The following is a 16560-nucleotide window of genomic DNA, read 5'->3' on the forward strand; positions in this document are numbered from 1 at the left end:
GAATGATTACAGAGGCACTTCATATTTGAATTGTACTTTTATTGCTTCAACAAAAAAATTTGTACTGGGGTTGATCCTGATGGAATATCTGTCATGGAAGGATTCTTTTTGTTTTCAATACTGAACTTAAAATTTTAGAGGCAGGGTAAGATCCTTTAGTTCCCTTTAAGTCAGTTCAGCAATGGGGAGTTAAACTGGCTGCCAGAAATTTAAGTGAGGGAGAAGTTCTCTGCAGAAGATGGATGATGTTACCAATTGACAGGAGCAGGAGTGCAAAGGGGCAAATAGCAGGAAATATCTTGTTGACAGGTGAGTGAAACAGAGAGGGGATGGAGAAATTATAAAGCTGCTGTCCCAGTGATCTCCTGCTGGATAAACCCCTGACTGTGTGCATCTGGGACCTCTCTAATCTTGAAGACCACTGTGGCTTCTGTGTGGTTCTTAGCTCTTCTAAAGCCTAAGCAAAGATTAGTGAAACATGCCATAGATAGAACACTAAGGTAGTATCTGCTTCCAGAAACCTTCACTACAGTTACCGTCTTCACTAGCTTTTGCTACATTTGATCATAAGACATTTGCTGGTTTTCCTCAAACACCTTTTTTGTCATTTATGTATATAAATATGTATGTTCATTTAACAGCAGTGGTCATCTACCACCACCAGTCAATCAGAAACAGCACACACTCTGCTTTTCAATACCTGTTTTTAACAACATTTGCCACCTCAAGGGTAAATTCTGGCACCAATGTACAGCCTGTTTACTGAGCATGTTGACCACTGCTGAGGAAAATGCAAGGAAACAAGAAGAACCCTTGTGTTTCTGTGTAACAGTCCTGGCAAAACAACACATTACAGACCACCAATCAAAATGTGTCTGGGGAAATCCTTTGTGTTTCATCCTTACCACTCAAATTTGTCTGTGTTGTGGTCTTAATGTATACTCCTACATATAGTTTTGTCCAGTGCCTCTGAATCTCTGAAGGACTGACAAGAATAGGTGTAATTGCATTTGGAAGTTGAAGTTGCTCGCACATTCAGACTTTTGGGTTAAAAACCCAGCTGTGTTTGAGCTCAGACTTGAGCCTGTCCCTTCTGTAGTGAAGCTGCAGGTCAGGTTGGGAGACTGGTAAGAGTGCTCCACAATATCTCTCCCCCTGTTCTGTCACTGAGGAGGTTTTTGTCAAGGCAGGCTCTCGTGAAGTGGCACATCCATCCCTCAGTCTTTTAAGATCTCTGTCAGGGAGCATTTCCCTTCCTGCACATGGGGTTGGGGAAGCAGGAACACAGAAAGGATAGTGATGAGGCAATGTACTTGCTAGAGCTGGGCTTGGACCATGGATAACTGCAGCTCTGACATACTATCAGTACGTGTACGCCTTGTGCCAAAGAAAAGAAGTCAAAGACAACTCAAACCTCTGTTAAATGGCAATATAAGTTTGTTGTTCAGACCACGGTGAGGAATAGCTTATGACCTGAAGGTCGCTTCAGGCACATGGTGTAATAAATCTATATTAATATGAGTGAAAACTTCACAGTTCAGACCAAACTCCTTGGTTGCCCTTGTGCACTGCTGTAGTTTACTCCAGTTCTCTCCTCTACCCCCTTCACCGTCTCAAATGACCTAGCTAAAAAAACTTCAGTCCGTTTATGCCAGCTTCCAAGTCCTGCCACTTTGAGGTTATCTGATAGGTATGTCCCTTGCTTCTGTTTTCCTAGTTTGGGGTCATATTCCTTGGTGTTATATACTTTATTCCCCCAAAATTAAGAGTTTGAAAATCTATGAGAGAGCTAATGCATTTAGCCCACTAAACAAACTGAACTATTGTTTCACCCTCATGTGTTCTATAGAATCACATAATGGTTGAGGTTGGAAGGCATCTCTGGAGATCATCTTGTCTAACCCTCTTATTCACAGAGCAGGTTGCCCAGGATCACATCTGGCTGGATTTCAAGTACCTCCAAGAATAGTGATTCCTCTATTCCTGGATATTCCTGGATATTCCTGGATGCCTGCACTTGATATTCACACAGTAGAAATGTATTTTGCTATATTTATATGGAATTCCTTGTGTTTCACTTAGTGCCCACTGCCTCTTGTCCTGTCACTGGAAACCTCTGAGGGGAGTCTGGCACCATCTTTTTTTGCTCCCCCCACCTCCTCCCTCCCAGGTTATATACATTGATAAGATCTTTCCAAGCCTTCTCTCCTCCAAGCTAAACAGCACCAGCTCTTGCCCATTGCTTGTATGTCACATGCTCCTAATCTTTAAACACCTTGCTGCCCCGTCACTGAACTCACTCCAGAGTGTCTACCTCCACGTCCATTTAGACACTGGGCACATCCCAGTATGTCCATGTCTCCTGCACTGGGAAGTCCAGAACTGGACACAGCACTCCCAGTGTGTCTGTATCTCACCAGGGCTGAGCAAATGTGAAGAATCACCTCTCCTGATCTGCTGGAATTGCTCTGCCTAATGCAGCCCAGGAGACTGTTGGCCTTTTTTGCCACGAGAGCACATTGCTGGCTCACAGTCAGCTTCTTCTCCAGCACCCTCAGGTCCATTCCTACAAAGCTGCTTTCCCACTGTCCAGCCCCCAGCATGTACAGGTTCCTGGAGTTGTTCTTCCCCAGCTGCAGGACTTCGCATTCCATTTTGTCAGATCTCACAAAGTTCCTGTTTAGCCATTTCTCAAGTCTGGTGAGGTCCTTGTGAATGGCAGCACAACCCTTTGGTGTATCAGCCGCTCCTCCCAGTTTTGTATTGCCTGCAGACTTGGTGAGGGGATGTTCTGTCTCATCATCCAGGTCAGTAATAAAGATGTGGGACACTTATGAACTCACCATCGACCTTGGGGCAGTAGTGGTTGGCCTCCAGCTACATTTTGTGCACAATGGTTTGAGCCTAAGCAGTTCATCCAGTTTTCAATCCAACTCACTGAGCACTTACCTAACCTGTACTTCATGAGGGTGTTATGGGAGACAGTGTCAAAAGCCTTAGGAAATTTGAGATAAACAAGATCCAGTACTCTCCCCTTACCACTGATCCAGTCATCTCCTTGTACAGGGCTATCAGACTGGTCAGGCACAATTTCCCCTTCACAAATCCATGAAGCATGAGATCTAGCTGGAGGACAGTCACCAGTGGAGTACCCCAGGGGTTACAGCTGAATAAAATACTGTTTAACTTCTTCATTACATACCAGGATGGTGGGATGGAGTGTACCCTCAGGAAGCTGTCACAGGATGTAAAACTGGGCTGTTCTTTGATTTTTGGTACAAACCACGATTTCATTGACCTTCTTGGCCACCTGGGCACACACTGGCTCAAATCCAGCTGCTGTTTACCAGCACCCTCCAGTCCTTTTTCACTGGACAGCTTTCCAGCCACTCCTCTTTTCCCTGACCCACTAGGTGGGTCACCTGGTCGTGTCCTGCAGGTTCTCACTTGTTCGCTTGTTTGAGGTAGACAGCTCTGAGCCCTGTCTGGTCAAATATAAGATCCTTCCTGCTCCCCCTGCACATTTTGTTTATCAGTAAGCAGAAGCTGCCTTTTTTAAAATTAGTTTTTAATTTTTTATCTGATATATTATCAGACAAAAATCAGTCGGGAAAAAATGCTCAGTTTCCCCCTACACGCAACATTTTCTTTCTTCCAAGCTGATAAGGGCTGCTTCTGATAACATTCTCTGCCCCCTTCAAGTTCAGATAAGGTAACAGTCCTTCAATGGTTGATGAATAATATATAATACCAAGATGGTGAGTCTCAGAAAAAAATGCAGGAAGAAATATTACTCGAATAAGTACAGCAGACACTTTTATATGAGAACCTTTTCAGTCCCTTCTGGAGGAAACCGTTTCTCAGGCTGTATAGACAGGAACATAAGTGCAGTGTCTGAAGACAAAAATATCTTAAATTTTATGAAGAATTATTCTTTTTGTGCAAAAACCCGCAAGCATTAGAATAAGCAACACATTGAATGCTCAACAGAAGTATTGAAAGAAATGGTGTGAGGTTTGAGCAATGAAGGGCAGCAAGGACTGGGAAGTTGGGCTGCAGTCCTGCTTATCAGATTTCTGTGTCCTTTCTTGCTCTGTAAAATGGCAAGGTTTTTCTACCACTGTTAATCAGAAAATAGGAATCACAATATTCACATGGGCTAGGCAATTATTATCTTTCCTTGGTTCACAGACATGGAAAAATGAAGTGTGAAGGTCAAGGTACTTGCATGAAACCAAACACTGTGGCTCTGGCAGGTGCACCTACCCTTAAACACAGCGCTGCTCTTATCCCTGTGCTTCAAAGAGGGATGGTGCTTGAAGTAGTTAGAGTTTGGGTGGCACACTGATCAGCTGTGGCACTGCTTGCAGATTAATGCGTACTGGAGGGATAGCCACACAGAAACCTGCTACAGAATAAACTAGTGTATTTTCTTTTACCTGTGAAAGACATGACTTAGCCCCCTTCAGTGAAATAGGGTTGGTCAGTGCGAGGATGGAGTGTACAGTGGATCATGCCCTTTGTCAATTCACAGCCATTTTTTTTTTCCACAGTAATTTATGAATGCAATCAATTCTCAAGTATTAATATTTCTGTCTAGAAAAAACCACATGAATTTGTTTAAAAGTGTACAAATGTAGGCAAACATATTTGACGTATTTGCCAACCTACAGTGCATTTATATTCTATTTCTTTTTTATTTACCAATGAAGTCATCTAATTTGAATTAAATGCTAATCGTGATTGAAGAGAAAATGCTTTGAGACCTCTAGAGATCTTAGTATCTCTTCCAAAGCAATTTGGGAGAAATTGAATTCTTCATGCCTGAATATACATTAATATTCTTCATCTGAACTTACTTTCGTTTGAAAGTTTTCTTATTATTTCTAAAAGAGCAAAATGTCTTGTTTATGCTGGAAGATAAGTGTGTTTACCTGCAGACAAGATAGAGATGGATTCTGTTTACCAGAAAAAAAACCCCTGTGAATCTCACCATAGCCACTAATGTAAGGAATTCTGCTTTCTAATTCTGCACACGGTTAGATTTCAGGCCTCTATTCTCAAAGCACTTGCTGGAAAAGGGGAGCCAGGGTTTCAGTCCAAGCATGCAGGGTTAACCTTCAGGATTAATGCCCAGCAGTTTGGTCCCCTTCCTGAAAAACATGTCCACTCATGCAGACAGGGAAATGGGGACAGGGTCTCTCCTGCACAGGCTCATGTTGATCAGTGAGGGCTGAGACATGGCCCCTAATGCCTTTGGATAAAAAAAACTGGTGTCCTTTTTCTTTAGAGAGGAAAATAGATGTTGTCTGAAATATGAAATGTGCTCAAAAATTCCTGGTTTGAATTATGAACATGCAAGAGGCATTATTTGTTTTCAAATATGTATTTGAAATGCACTTGAAAATCGCAATTTTGGGAATTGCATTTTTCAACAGCAGGAACTGTTTAGGTCATTGGATTTGCTTCTGTGCTTTAAGTTATTAAAAAGTAGGCACATTAGCATTACTTAAAGAATTAAAATAAGAGATCAATATGTAATATACAGAGATTACCTGAAACTCTCGCCTTCAGATTTAAGCTCCCTGTATACATAAGGTAAACCTACTAGTCCTATGCTTCATAAAATGAGTATTCCATGTTTAGTTTGAGTCCATTTTGAATTTCAGGTTGGTTAAGTTGCTTTGCTGTGAGATTGTTCTGTGTAGAAATGTGAGTGAGTGTCAGTGAAGATTTCTGGCCACTGTCAGCTAACTTGGGTTTTACTAATACAGAGGACTGAGCTCAGAATTAAACAGTTTGAACATACTGGTTTACCTGTACCCAAAACAAGCGTTGCTGCATAGGAAGGAGGTTGGGCTAAATATGGCCAAGTGTTAAGAGGTCCATGACCTGAAAATTGCCTTTAATTAACAGTGCATCTTAGCTGCACATCTAGAGACATGCACTCCATGCAAACTGGCTGCAGACTCTGCCCAAACACAAGCTGTCTGGGCTGCAGCGGCCCTGTGCTTATTTTCAAGTCTGTAAATTATAGTGCAAAGAACCAGCACCATAAAACTGTTACCAGAAAGCAAGACAAGCAGCATTGCACTATCCTGAAGCCAATTTATTATTGCTATCAATTGACCTTCACTATTACTTATTTATTTGTAATAAGGGAGTGGAGTGCTTTTTATATTTGCTATACTTGGTTGCAGTTGTATTGGTGAATCTTCAATCTGTCATGCAAACCTAGTTACTTAGTTTCTGATAATAACAGCATCTTTATTGGTACTTTTTCTATTAATTATGCCTTGATCTTTTTTGTCCCTCCCATTCAAAGCATGCTTTGGAGAAACCAAATGCTTTGACTGTGAAGGTGGAAACAGGAGAGAGTTCCAGATTTCAACAGGAATTGGCAAGTAAATTAGAGCTTAATTTCCTTCATCCAAGTCACTGACCATGTGAATCAGCTCCTGGAAGTGGCTCGTGCAGACTGTCTTGCCTCATTAGCGTGGCTTTGTGCTTTCTGCAGATGAAAACAGGGCAGGGAGAAGAGGGGAGCCTGGTGCAAAGCCAGGAGTCAGGTATCTATGAGGTCTCAGCCAAAGACTGAAATGGATTTCTCCTGTCCCCTTATGAAGTGGGGATGGTACTATTCTATACTCCTGATCATTTTACTGTTTGTCTTACCCCACTGGGCCTCTCCACTTTCTCCACTGCTTGTGGGCCTGGGTTGTTCTCCAAAACCATCTCTGGATTGGTACTCTCCATTCGAATTTTTCCACACCAATCACTGACACTTGGTCACACCATAGAAAAAGAAAAAACAACTCTCTTTCACCCGTTCCTTCTTCACTCTCTTGGTCTGTATTCTTGCCATAGCTCCAAGTCACCATGCAATGAGATGCTGGACTTTCTGCTAACAGATTCTAGGGGCAATAGTCACTGATTCACAAAGCTGTGTTTTGAAAAGCAGTATTTAAAATTACTGGTATCTGTTAATTAAAATTTACCTGCAGTATTTTTTTTTCTTACTATGATCAGTTATTCTATATTGTGTCTGGCTCAGAGTTCACAAGGATCTCCTTTGAACCTAATTGTAATTCATCTACAAACTATGAAGTCTCCCTCTTAGTCTCTGCTGGAAGTTCTGAGTATCTTGTACACTCTTTTTTTTCTTTCTTTTTTTTTCCCTCAACTTGTTTAGTAATCTTTGAGATGCTTGGTTCAAGTACATGTGGTTTAGGGATACATATCTTATAGGAAAATGTGGTTTCTGTGACAGTAAGGTCTTGCCTCTGGCTTTTGAGGAATGTAGCATCAGTGATATGCCCTGAATAAATTAGATAAGCCAAAAATTCATGACTCCACTGGGAGGTGAGGGGTTAGTGGTGCCTATTATCTTTGGAGTAGCTGTTTCAAGCACAAGTGATGAATCAAGAGGTTTATCTCCTCTGCATGGAAGGTGAAGCACCTCATCAGCAAATATTTTCTGTCACTTGTGGCCAGCCTGGATAGTCTCTCAACTGGGAGATCCTGTGGGAGTTTGTTTAGCTCACTAACATTACACTAAACAGCTGCTATGATATGAGAGAGTTCTTAGCATATTTACATGTTAGCTCAGTAGTAGAGGAGTCTGGCCATTCTGAATTATGTTTCCCAAATAGTCTTCTAGCACAAAAGAAGTTAGGATAATCTGTCCTTTTGGCAGGCTTAAGAAAACTTGCACATACAAGTACAGCTCCACGTGTTTGTACAGCTAAAGTGAGGTAGTAACAGATGCGGGCTTCACTAGCTTGCTGAAAACAGGAATCACGCACTTTTCCTCATATTTAAACTGCATACCAAGTCTGAGCTATCTGCCACAATCACGGTCCTCTGACTAAGAGATTCTTCTAAGTGTGACCAATTATCACAGAATCATTGAACAGTTTGAGTTGGAAGGGACCTTTCAAAGGTTACTTACTTCAATCCCCCTGCAATGGGCAGGGACATCTTGAACCCGATCAGGTTGCTCAGAGCCCCATCCAGCCATTATGTGAAAAAAGTTTTAGAAGGCTCACAGATACCTACCATCGAAGTAAGAGGATACTTGTTTTATGGTCCTCCAGTATTCAGGCTGCCTTTAACTAAAAACCTAAGTTAAGAGACTCATCTCCATGTGCTGCCTGATCATTACAGAGTCAGAGTGTGAACTGGAAAATGAACCTTGTCTCTAATGACTCTTTGTCAGTTTTCTACAGAGACATCCTAGGTAAACAGGTAAGTTGGCAGCAGAGAAAAGCACAAGAAAACAGAATATTTCTTTCCTTTACTGTTCTTTGTGCTACGTTTTCTGTTGGGCTTATGTAATTTTATTATTCTTGTTAGTAAAATTGGATATCCAGCACTAAGGCATTTAGGAAACACAGCACTGTCTGCACTGCAGGCCATTAAATCTTTGTAAATCAGCCCTGGAATATCAGCCTTTCCAATACATCATTATCTTTTTGTATGGTGAGTTGCTCTAATTGCAAACTGCCTAGATGAGATCCCACCCATGCATTGTAAAATCACCACAAAGCATAATTGGATGAGTCTTAGCCATTCTTGGCAGTAGTCAATCTCTTCTACCCCAGTGGCTTGTGGAGGTATTAAAGGAAAAGACAGCTTCAATGTGTATAAAAGAAGGTATTGGCTACTTATTTTTACAGTGAGGAAAAATCCTTTTGTGGATGGGGAGAAGCAGGGCATCTCCAGCAATAAAAATGCCCAAAAAAAAAAAAAAATCCATGGACTCATTAATGACTCTAAAATGTCTTTTGTTTCAACAGCTTCAGAGTAGCCAAACACCACACAACTATTCTATTAAATTCCATTTATTCCTCGAATTTTAACTAATTTTCATATCTGTCTTCAGTTCCAGCCTATCTAAACTGAAGCAGAGGCAATGTGCATACTCTTCTGAATTGTGCTCATGGCCAATTCTTAGCTTCCTCTCAAATGTGTTCATGCAAACAGAGGACAGGGATCTCTGCACAATTATTGGCAAAGGTGCAACACTTCACTGGGTTTTAATTCTCAGATAAAATGTACACACCTGCTGCACAGGTTGTCAGCATGTCTCAAGGACAGCCTTGCATCTTTCCAAGGTAACCATGGAGTTCATCTCCCATGTCAGGCAGCTGGTTCCCAAACTTAGCAGCTCTTTGGAAAGCCATAAATGGACATTCCTGTCCTTGGACACTTGGCTCAAAGACTTTGGTAAGGGCTGTTTGTGTGGGAAGATCTGGATCCAGAGTTAGTGTCTGATATTACCTGCATGCTGCCTGCTGTTGGTGGATGTTCAGGTGTTTTCCAAAACAACAATGCTCAGCAGCATGTGGGATGGAAATCTTAGGAATGTTAGGAATGTAGATATGATGGACATGGGTTTTTTAAAAAAGTGTTTATTGCTTTTGCAAGTTTTTTGTTTACTGGTTCCCACTGTGAAAAAAGAGAAAAAAAAGATATAGAGGTATTCAGATCTTTAAAGTGTCATAAAATGAACATTGAAAAATCACTGGCACCAAGAGGAACCCAAAGAAGGTGCCTCACTTTATGTAAGACTGGTGTCATAAAATATTTAAATCCTTTCAGAATATGTGGCTTTCAGCTCTCTCATGCAGATAGATGTCAGAATAGCAGTCCACTTTGCTTAAGGAACAGGGCGCTATCTCTTAAACAATTTCTCTTAGTTTCCTAAGAAAACTCTCTAGTTAAACATTTCTCACCAAAAATAAAGCTTAATTCATCTTTTCATTCATCTCACCTGTATTAGATACTAACCTAGTTACTCAGGCAAGTGTATAGAAAGGTTTGATCTCTCTCTTTCTTTCTCTTTCTTGCTCTTTCTTTCTTTCTTTTCCTCTTTCTTTCTTTCTTTTTCTTTCTTTCTTTTTCTCTTTCTTTCTTTCTTTCTTTCTTTCTTTTTCTTTCTTTCTTTCTTTCTTTCTTTCTTTTCTCTCTCTTTTTCTCTTTTTCTCTCTTCCTCGCCTCTTTCTGTCTCTTTCTTTCCCTCTTTCTCATTCATTCATTCATTCATTAATTCATTCAATTTTTTTAAGTTAGAAAACTTCCATGGCAATGCACCAGCCGTTTATGCCTTTGGAAAATACCACTGTCCACTCCCATTCTTAGCCAGAACAAGTTACAGCTAGCATTCACTGCAAGGACACTATCCCCCATGCAGACCATAAAAACTTATATTAGCCAATAGTGGGATAAGTGTCTCAAAGAGAAGGAGAAATGGAAAAGAGAAGCAACTTACAATCTTTTACATATTTAGATAATTTCTTGGTCCTCAGATCTTCCTGTATCATTGCTTTTCCCCTAGTTTTTGGGTTTTGTTTAGGGGGTTTTGTTTGGTTTATGGAGGGAGGGGTGGGCTTGTAGGATTTTTGGTTTGGTTTTGGTTTGGGGACTTTTTTTCCTTTTGCTTTCTGTTTGGGCCTTTTTTCCTAATAGATTCTTATATCTTTTGCCTCGTCTCACTAGGAAAGAGCCCCTTTCAGTTGACTCCAACTATGCATATGTTGTTCCTTTATGGTGTTACTGAGATTTCTCTGAATAGTTCTGTCCATCCTTCTCTGAAGATTTTAATTCCACGAAAAATATTTCAGTAGGGATTCCTACAGTTGCATTCACAGTTTCTGCAACTAAAATACAATCTTCCTCTGGTAGCATCTTGGGTTACCCCCTCAGGCTGGTCCTAGATCGCAGGCAGACTCTTTGAAATGGAACAAAATCAAGACCACGCACACCTTTCAGTCTGTCCTTTTCCCTCCTGTTCTAGTGGAACAAGGGCATCTTCCACTAGTTCAGGACAGCTTGAGAAGGCTGAACTTTCCTCTGAAGTGTAGGGTTCATTTTAGTGGCTTTAGTTTGAAATTCAGATGGTTTAAGCTTCTTTGCACAGAAATAAACTGCTAAATTCAGCTGACATACCTTAGGAAGTCATGAGGTACTGCCCTCTCCTGAGTTTTCTCTGCATTGGGGAACACCAGTACAGTCATGTATCACTGGAGACTGTCTTCTAAATTTTCAAATTCCCCAGAGCCTCACTGACAAAATTACAATCTTTAGTTAACTTTAGCATTGTTATAATTTTATTCCTGCTTCTGTTGAGCCTTGCATTGTGTGGTTGGTTTCTGAGTATCCCATATTTTTCATTTCACCTTTTTAAGTTCCTGGTTTCTCTTTTAAGGTAAAAACGTTTAAATTATTTGTAAGTCTGTGGTTCTGCAGGAGCAGTTGTAAGAATGGCTCTTTGCCATTCACTGTGATGCTGAATCTCCCATTAGGCTCATAGTCATACCCTGGTTTAGTACTAGCACTGCTTTCTGTTGTTGCACACTGACTTAGCTCCTGAATTATTTCCACCCTGGGGCAGAAGGGACAAATCTCTAGACATGTGTATTTCATTTGTTTTAAAGAATAAAATATTTGACAGAAATTTTTTTTTTTTAAATTATATTAGAAATATAGTTTGACCACATCAAATCAAATGAATTCAAGTATCCTTTTGCATCTCTAAAAACACCAACATGCCTTCTCTCTCACAGACACACAAGTCCTGCGCGACTCTCTTCTTTTATTTGTTTTCACCAATACAAAAATCAGTGTGGTGAATAAAAACCTGCTTGTCAGTGGCTTGCAGCAGTACAGAAAAGCCTGATCCCCTGGGTTTGTTTTTGTTATGGGAAATTATTACACTGCAGCATATGCTAACTTTTCTTGGAACTGCTTGTTTTTTCATAGGCTTTATTTCAAACTGGAATTCATTACCAATGTGTTCCATTCATTACCATTTCTTACATTACTCCTCTGAATTTTTAACAGCTTTATTTGATTCAGCCTATGAACTTTCCCATCCCCCCAAATCCACACTTATGATCTGCCAGTCCACAAATCAACTTTCCAGTAAATGTTTAATCATTTTATGGCAGAAAAGCCTTTTTATGTAGATTTCCAAAAAAGTTAGACTTATAGAAGCAGTCAGGCAGTCTGCGCTTGTCTGCCCATCTAACCATTTGTCTGTCTGTTACTTGTAAGAAGATGTTTAAAAATGTGTCAATCAGCATCTTCCCTCTCCAGACATATAATGAAAATAAGCAGCTGTGGAGGTGTCCCAATGCAGCAGGTTTGCCTACTAACAGGAGAAAAAAACTACAAGCCTTAGCAGACACATGAGAACCCACTCAGGAATGAGCGAGCAGAAATACCCAAACTGCAAGAAACTCTTCAGTCAGCTTACGTGATACAAGACCCTGAATAATTTGATGTCAAAACACAGATGCAAGCTTTGCTGTTCCTGCAGTTTATGGATTGCACAGTGGCTGGGGACTTACAAAGAGATGTTTGGGAGGAAAGTCTCATCTTTTCACATTCTTTGCAGGGTCACTAGTTGGTGTTTAGTTAGTTGGTGTCATTAATGTTGATGTTTAAGTAAGTCAGATGGAATAGGCTCCAAAGGCATCTAATTTTCCTTATCAGCTGTGAAAGCAGCTCAGGTGCAGGAATGTGTGTCACAGACACCTGTATGTGCATTCAGTCCATTGCATCCACATCCATCATCTCTCTGTAGGTGGACATGAGTAGGACCTTTTTGGAGAAACAATTTTGTCTGTCATTATACCCTGCTCAAACCAACTACCAACTACCCTGCTCAACTGTTTAGAAGCCCTTTGTTTGTCCCCTACCACCACTGGGGGACAAGGGCTGCTCCAAGTCACAGTGGTGGGAGTAGATCCAACACCTGTTACTGTGATTGTGCCAGTGCACTCCAGAGAATGAGCATGCAACTCCACCAGTGCCAATGCTGTCACAGGGGGAAATGTCTTCAGTAGAGAAAAGCACCTGGCCACCCCTACCAGGACTATCAGCCCCCCTGCATGAACCATTTTTTATTTCCTAAGAGGTGTGACTTGAGCTATTTATTTTTGTAGGAAGACCTGCTGTGTGCTAACAGGTAATTTTCAGAAACACGTATTTCAGTAATTAGCCCAGCTTGTTCCTAAATTAGGTGTATTGATTGAGTGGTTCAAAAGGGACTTTGTAGAACCAGATGTGGCTTGGTTATGAGCACACCCCACCATCCTTGCTGCTGCTGCAGCATGACTGGGCTGGGCTGGACTGTCACTGCACTCTAAGTTCTGAACCTTTCCATGTTTGCAGGATTTCTCACTCGAGCCTCCGGGGATGCCAAGGAAAGCAGCGTGGAGGAGAAGCGCTCCTGTGGGCTTCAGTAGCCGTGAGATGGCTGTCTCGAGCAGCAGGCACCGGCAGGGGGGGGGGGGCTCAGCTGGTTCAGAGGGGTGTATCTACCTCCTGCTCTCCACCCATTAAACAAGACATTCATCAAGGGTGACGAGTGGCAGGACATAGACAGCATCCAGGAAAAGCGCAGGGCCTTCCTGCAGGACTTCTGCAAGACATACAACAGCAGAAAGAAGCTGCAAACCCACCTGGTGCACCTGGTGTCAAGAATTTATGTGGAGGACAGGCACAAGGTCCTGTACTGCGAAGTGCCAAAAGCGGGCTGCTCCAACTGGAAAAGGGTCCTCATGGTGCTCAGTGGACTCGCTGCTTCAGCAAACAACATCTCCCATGATGATGTGCACTATGGAAAGCATCTAAGAAAACTGGACAGTTATGACCTAAAAGGGATATATACACGCTTGAACACGTACACCAAGTTTATATTTGTTCGGGATCCTATGGAAAGACTGGTATCTGCCTTCAGGGATAAGTTTGAACATCCAAACAGCTATTACCATCCAGTATTTGGGAAGGCAATAATTAAGAAGTATAGACATAATGCAGATGAAGAAGCATTGAAAACAGGATCGGGAGTTAAGTTCAAGGAGTTTATCCAATATTTGTTAGATTCCCATCGACCAGTAGGAATGGACATTCACTGGGAGCAAGTCAGTAAGCTCTGCTATCCCTGCCTTATCAACTACGATTTTATTGGAAGGTTTGAAACCCTGGAAGAAGATGCCAATTACTTTTTGCAGCTGGTAGGTGCTCCAGCCCATCTGAAGTTTCCTAAATTCAAAGACAGACATTCCTCTGATGAGAGAACAAGTGCAGAAGTAGTGAGGCAATATTTAAAGGAATTGTCTAAGGAGGAGAGACAGCTGACCTATGACTTCTATCACTTGGATTACTTAATGTTCAATTATACATCACCACTTGTATAGCACCAGAATAGCTTCAGGCTTCTATTAGATATTTATCATTCTGGGATTCAAAACAACTACTTTGATATTAGCCCTGAAAGGAAATGAAGTTACTGCTAAGTAGAGTTGTCTTGACTTAGTGGGGATTTTATAAGCTAGAGTGATATCAATTGATACTAAATTATGGAGAATGCAAAGAAAAAAAGTCCTGTAAACAGCATAAATTGTACTAAAATGCCTGGAAAAGTGGCTTTTACCATTATGGATTATACCATGGAAGCAGTAGCTCAGCTAGCTGTTGCATTAGCTTACCTAATGTTCTTTTAATGGTTTAAGAAAAATCATTCAGAGTGGCATGATTCTTTTTTTGGTGTCTTTGCTTTAGAAATTGGTTTTGAAAAAACTTTTGAATGTATTTTTACTTTCTGTCACTTATTAATAAAGAATCATGGGCTAATTTTCTAAAATGTTTGTGGTGTTCTCAGTTGCAAGGCTTGGCTTTTTGATTACTATTAGACTGAAGCCAAATTTAGACCTGATTTTTTTATTGAAGGATGCTCTTGAATACAAATGCATCAAACTAAAAATAACGCAGCAGCTCCATTGATGAGTAAATTTGGGTAAACCTGTGAAGGACCAGTCCACTATCTCATTTTGATTGATGCACTGGAGTTGACAAGTATGACCTTCCTTTCAGAGAGCTGCTGCATTCAACAAAATTAAGATTTTAATGTACAGTGGATGCATCATTACATGTGATACATGCATCCTGTGGTCCCAATATTCGTGGTAGTCTTCATTTTTGGTGAAATGGACGAAGTTTCAGCATGGTAGGTCTGGGATATTCTAAGGTCTGTACTGAGAAGCAACTGCAATGAAACTGCTGTGATCATTCTCAGTCTGCTGGGATCCAATTACCAGCCCAGCTCCCAGCAATCTGCTACAGAAAAGGCGTGTGTGCCCATTGCCTCCCAAAGCTATAAACTGGTTCTGCCCCCAGAACTTCCTGAAGTCACCTGTGTTTTGCTGTCCTGCCTGCCTTGCCAGCAGTCACCAAGCCCCAGGAGTGAGGTGGGTGCTGCAGTTTTATGTGCTGTAATGTGTATTGGTGATTTGTCCTAGAGGAAGATGTGTCCAGAATCCCACAGTCCTGGTTATAAAAGGAAAAGGTGCCTTCTACCCTTCCCTTTCCTCTCCTCCCACAAGTGCTGCCTGACCAACACATGCAGTTGTTCCTGCAACCTGTCTTGCCCAATGGGTGGCCAGGGTGTCCCAGGAGGGGGAGAAATCTCTGCAAAATCATAGGATCATGGAAAAAGACCTCTTAGATCACCGAGTCCAACCATTCACCTAACACTACCAAGTCCATCACTAGATTAAATCCCTAAAATGGACGGGGAAAAATCTCTGTGCCCTTCCACAATAAAGATGTCACCTATGCCTTGCTTTCTGGAATGGTTTGGAGCATCTTGCTCCAGTGTCTTGATATAGCAAGTTGTAGAGTGAGGAAACATCCTGATGGGATAGTGATGCAAGTAAAATGCCCTTTTCCTCTGTTCCCAACCACTGGTCACGACTAGTGCTATTATTGTTTTCTTTTCCTTCATCTCAGGCAAATGTACAGATTCAGTCCTTCCCCAGGAGTCATTGTGGGTCCCAGCTGAAAGGCCAGATCATTTCCTAGGTATCCTCTCTGCTTGATTCTCCCTCATTTTTCTCCTCAGAAGAGGGGAAAAAAGCCACCTCCAGTCTCTGTGGTGCCAGAGTGTAAACAAACAGGCTCTGCACATCTCTCCTTGTGGCAGGGGAAAAGGGGAAAAGGTAACAGCACACTGGGCAGCCCAAGTCAGAGGTTGTGCTGTCTGTGGCTAGCAGCACCCATAGCTTAAACCATCCTGTTCCCTGGGGCCATGGAGCAAAGAGGAGAAGGAAAAAGCCATCCATCAGCATGAGGTGTGGGGAGATGCATGTGCTCAGCATGCATACAATGAGAAGTTGCAAGGATGCCTTGGGCAGGTAAACATGCACACAGTTGTTTGTGTGAGCTGTTGCTGTGCCTGGATGGACCTACAGGTGTTAACAGTAGCCGTGTTAGGGAGGGGATAGCTGACACTTTAACTGCCCCCACGCATGCTTCTCCTCAGGTGAACAAAAATCTCCCACTTTTAATACAGGATGGTGTTACTGAGTTCCCATTTGTCTTTACCCCTCAGGATTTTTTTTTTTTTATTTAACTTGACCATGCACTTCCATGGTTGTTGCTCTCAAGTGTGACTATGCATCAGGACATCAAAGAACAGCTCCTGAAAGTTTTGATTTTGTACCATGCAACCTTCTAACTCATGTGAAAACTTCCTCGGATTTAACCTTGGTT

General features: G+C 41.6%; 1 protein-coding gene across 1 annotated transcript in view; it reads left to right on the top strand.

Moving 5' to 3' along the window:
* CHST9 (carbohydrate sulfotransferase 9) overlaps nt 1-14653 on the top strand; it is a 95148-nt gene extending 80495 nt beyond the window's left edge. The window contains 2 exon segments of the mRNA XM_017738288.1: nt 13180-13301; nt 13304-14653. Coding sequence (XP_017593777.1) covers nt 13180-13301; nt 13304-14207 — 1026 coding nt within the window. The 3' untranslated portion in view covers nt 14208-14653.
* Nucleotides 14654-16560: the final 1907 nt, after the last annotated feature.

Source organism: Corvus brachyrhynchos, unplaced genomic scaffold, assembly GCF_000691975.1.
Source record: "Corvus brachyrhynchos isolate BGI_N302 unplaced genomic scaffold, ASM69197v1 scaffold106, whole genome shotgun sequence".
In the NCBI taxonomy this organism is placed as follows: Eukaryota; Metazoa; Chordata; class Aves; order Passeriformes; family Corvidae; genus Corvus; species Corvus brachyrhynchos.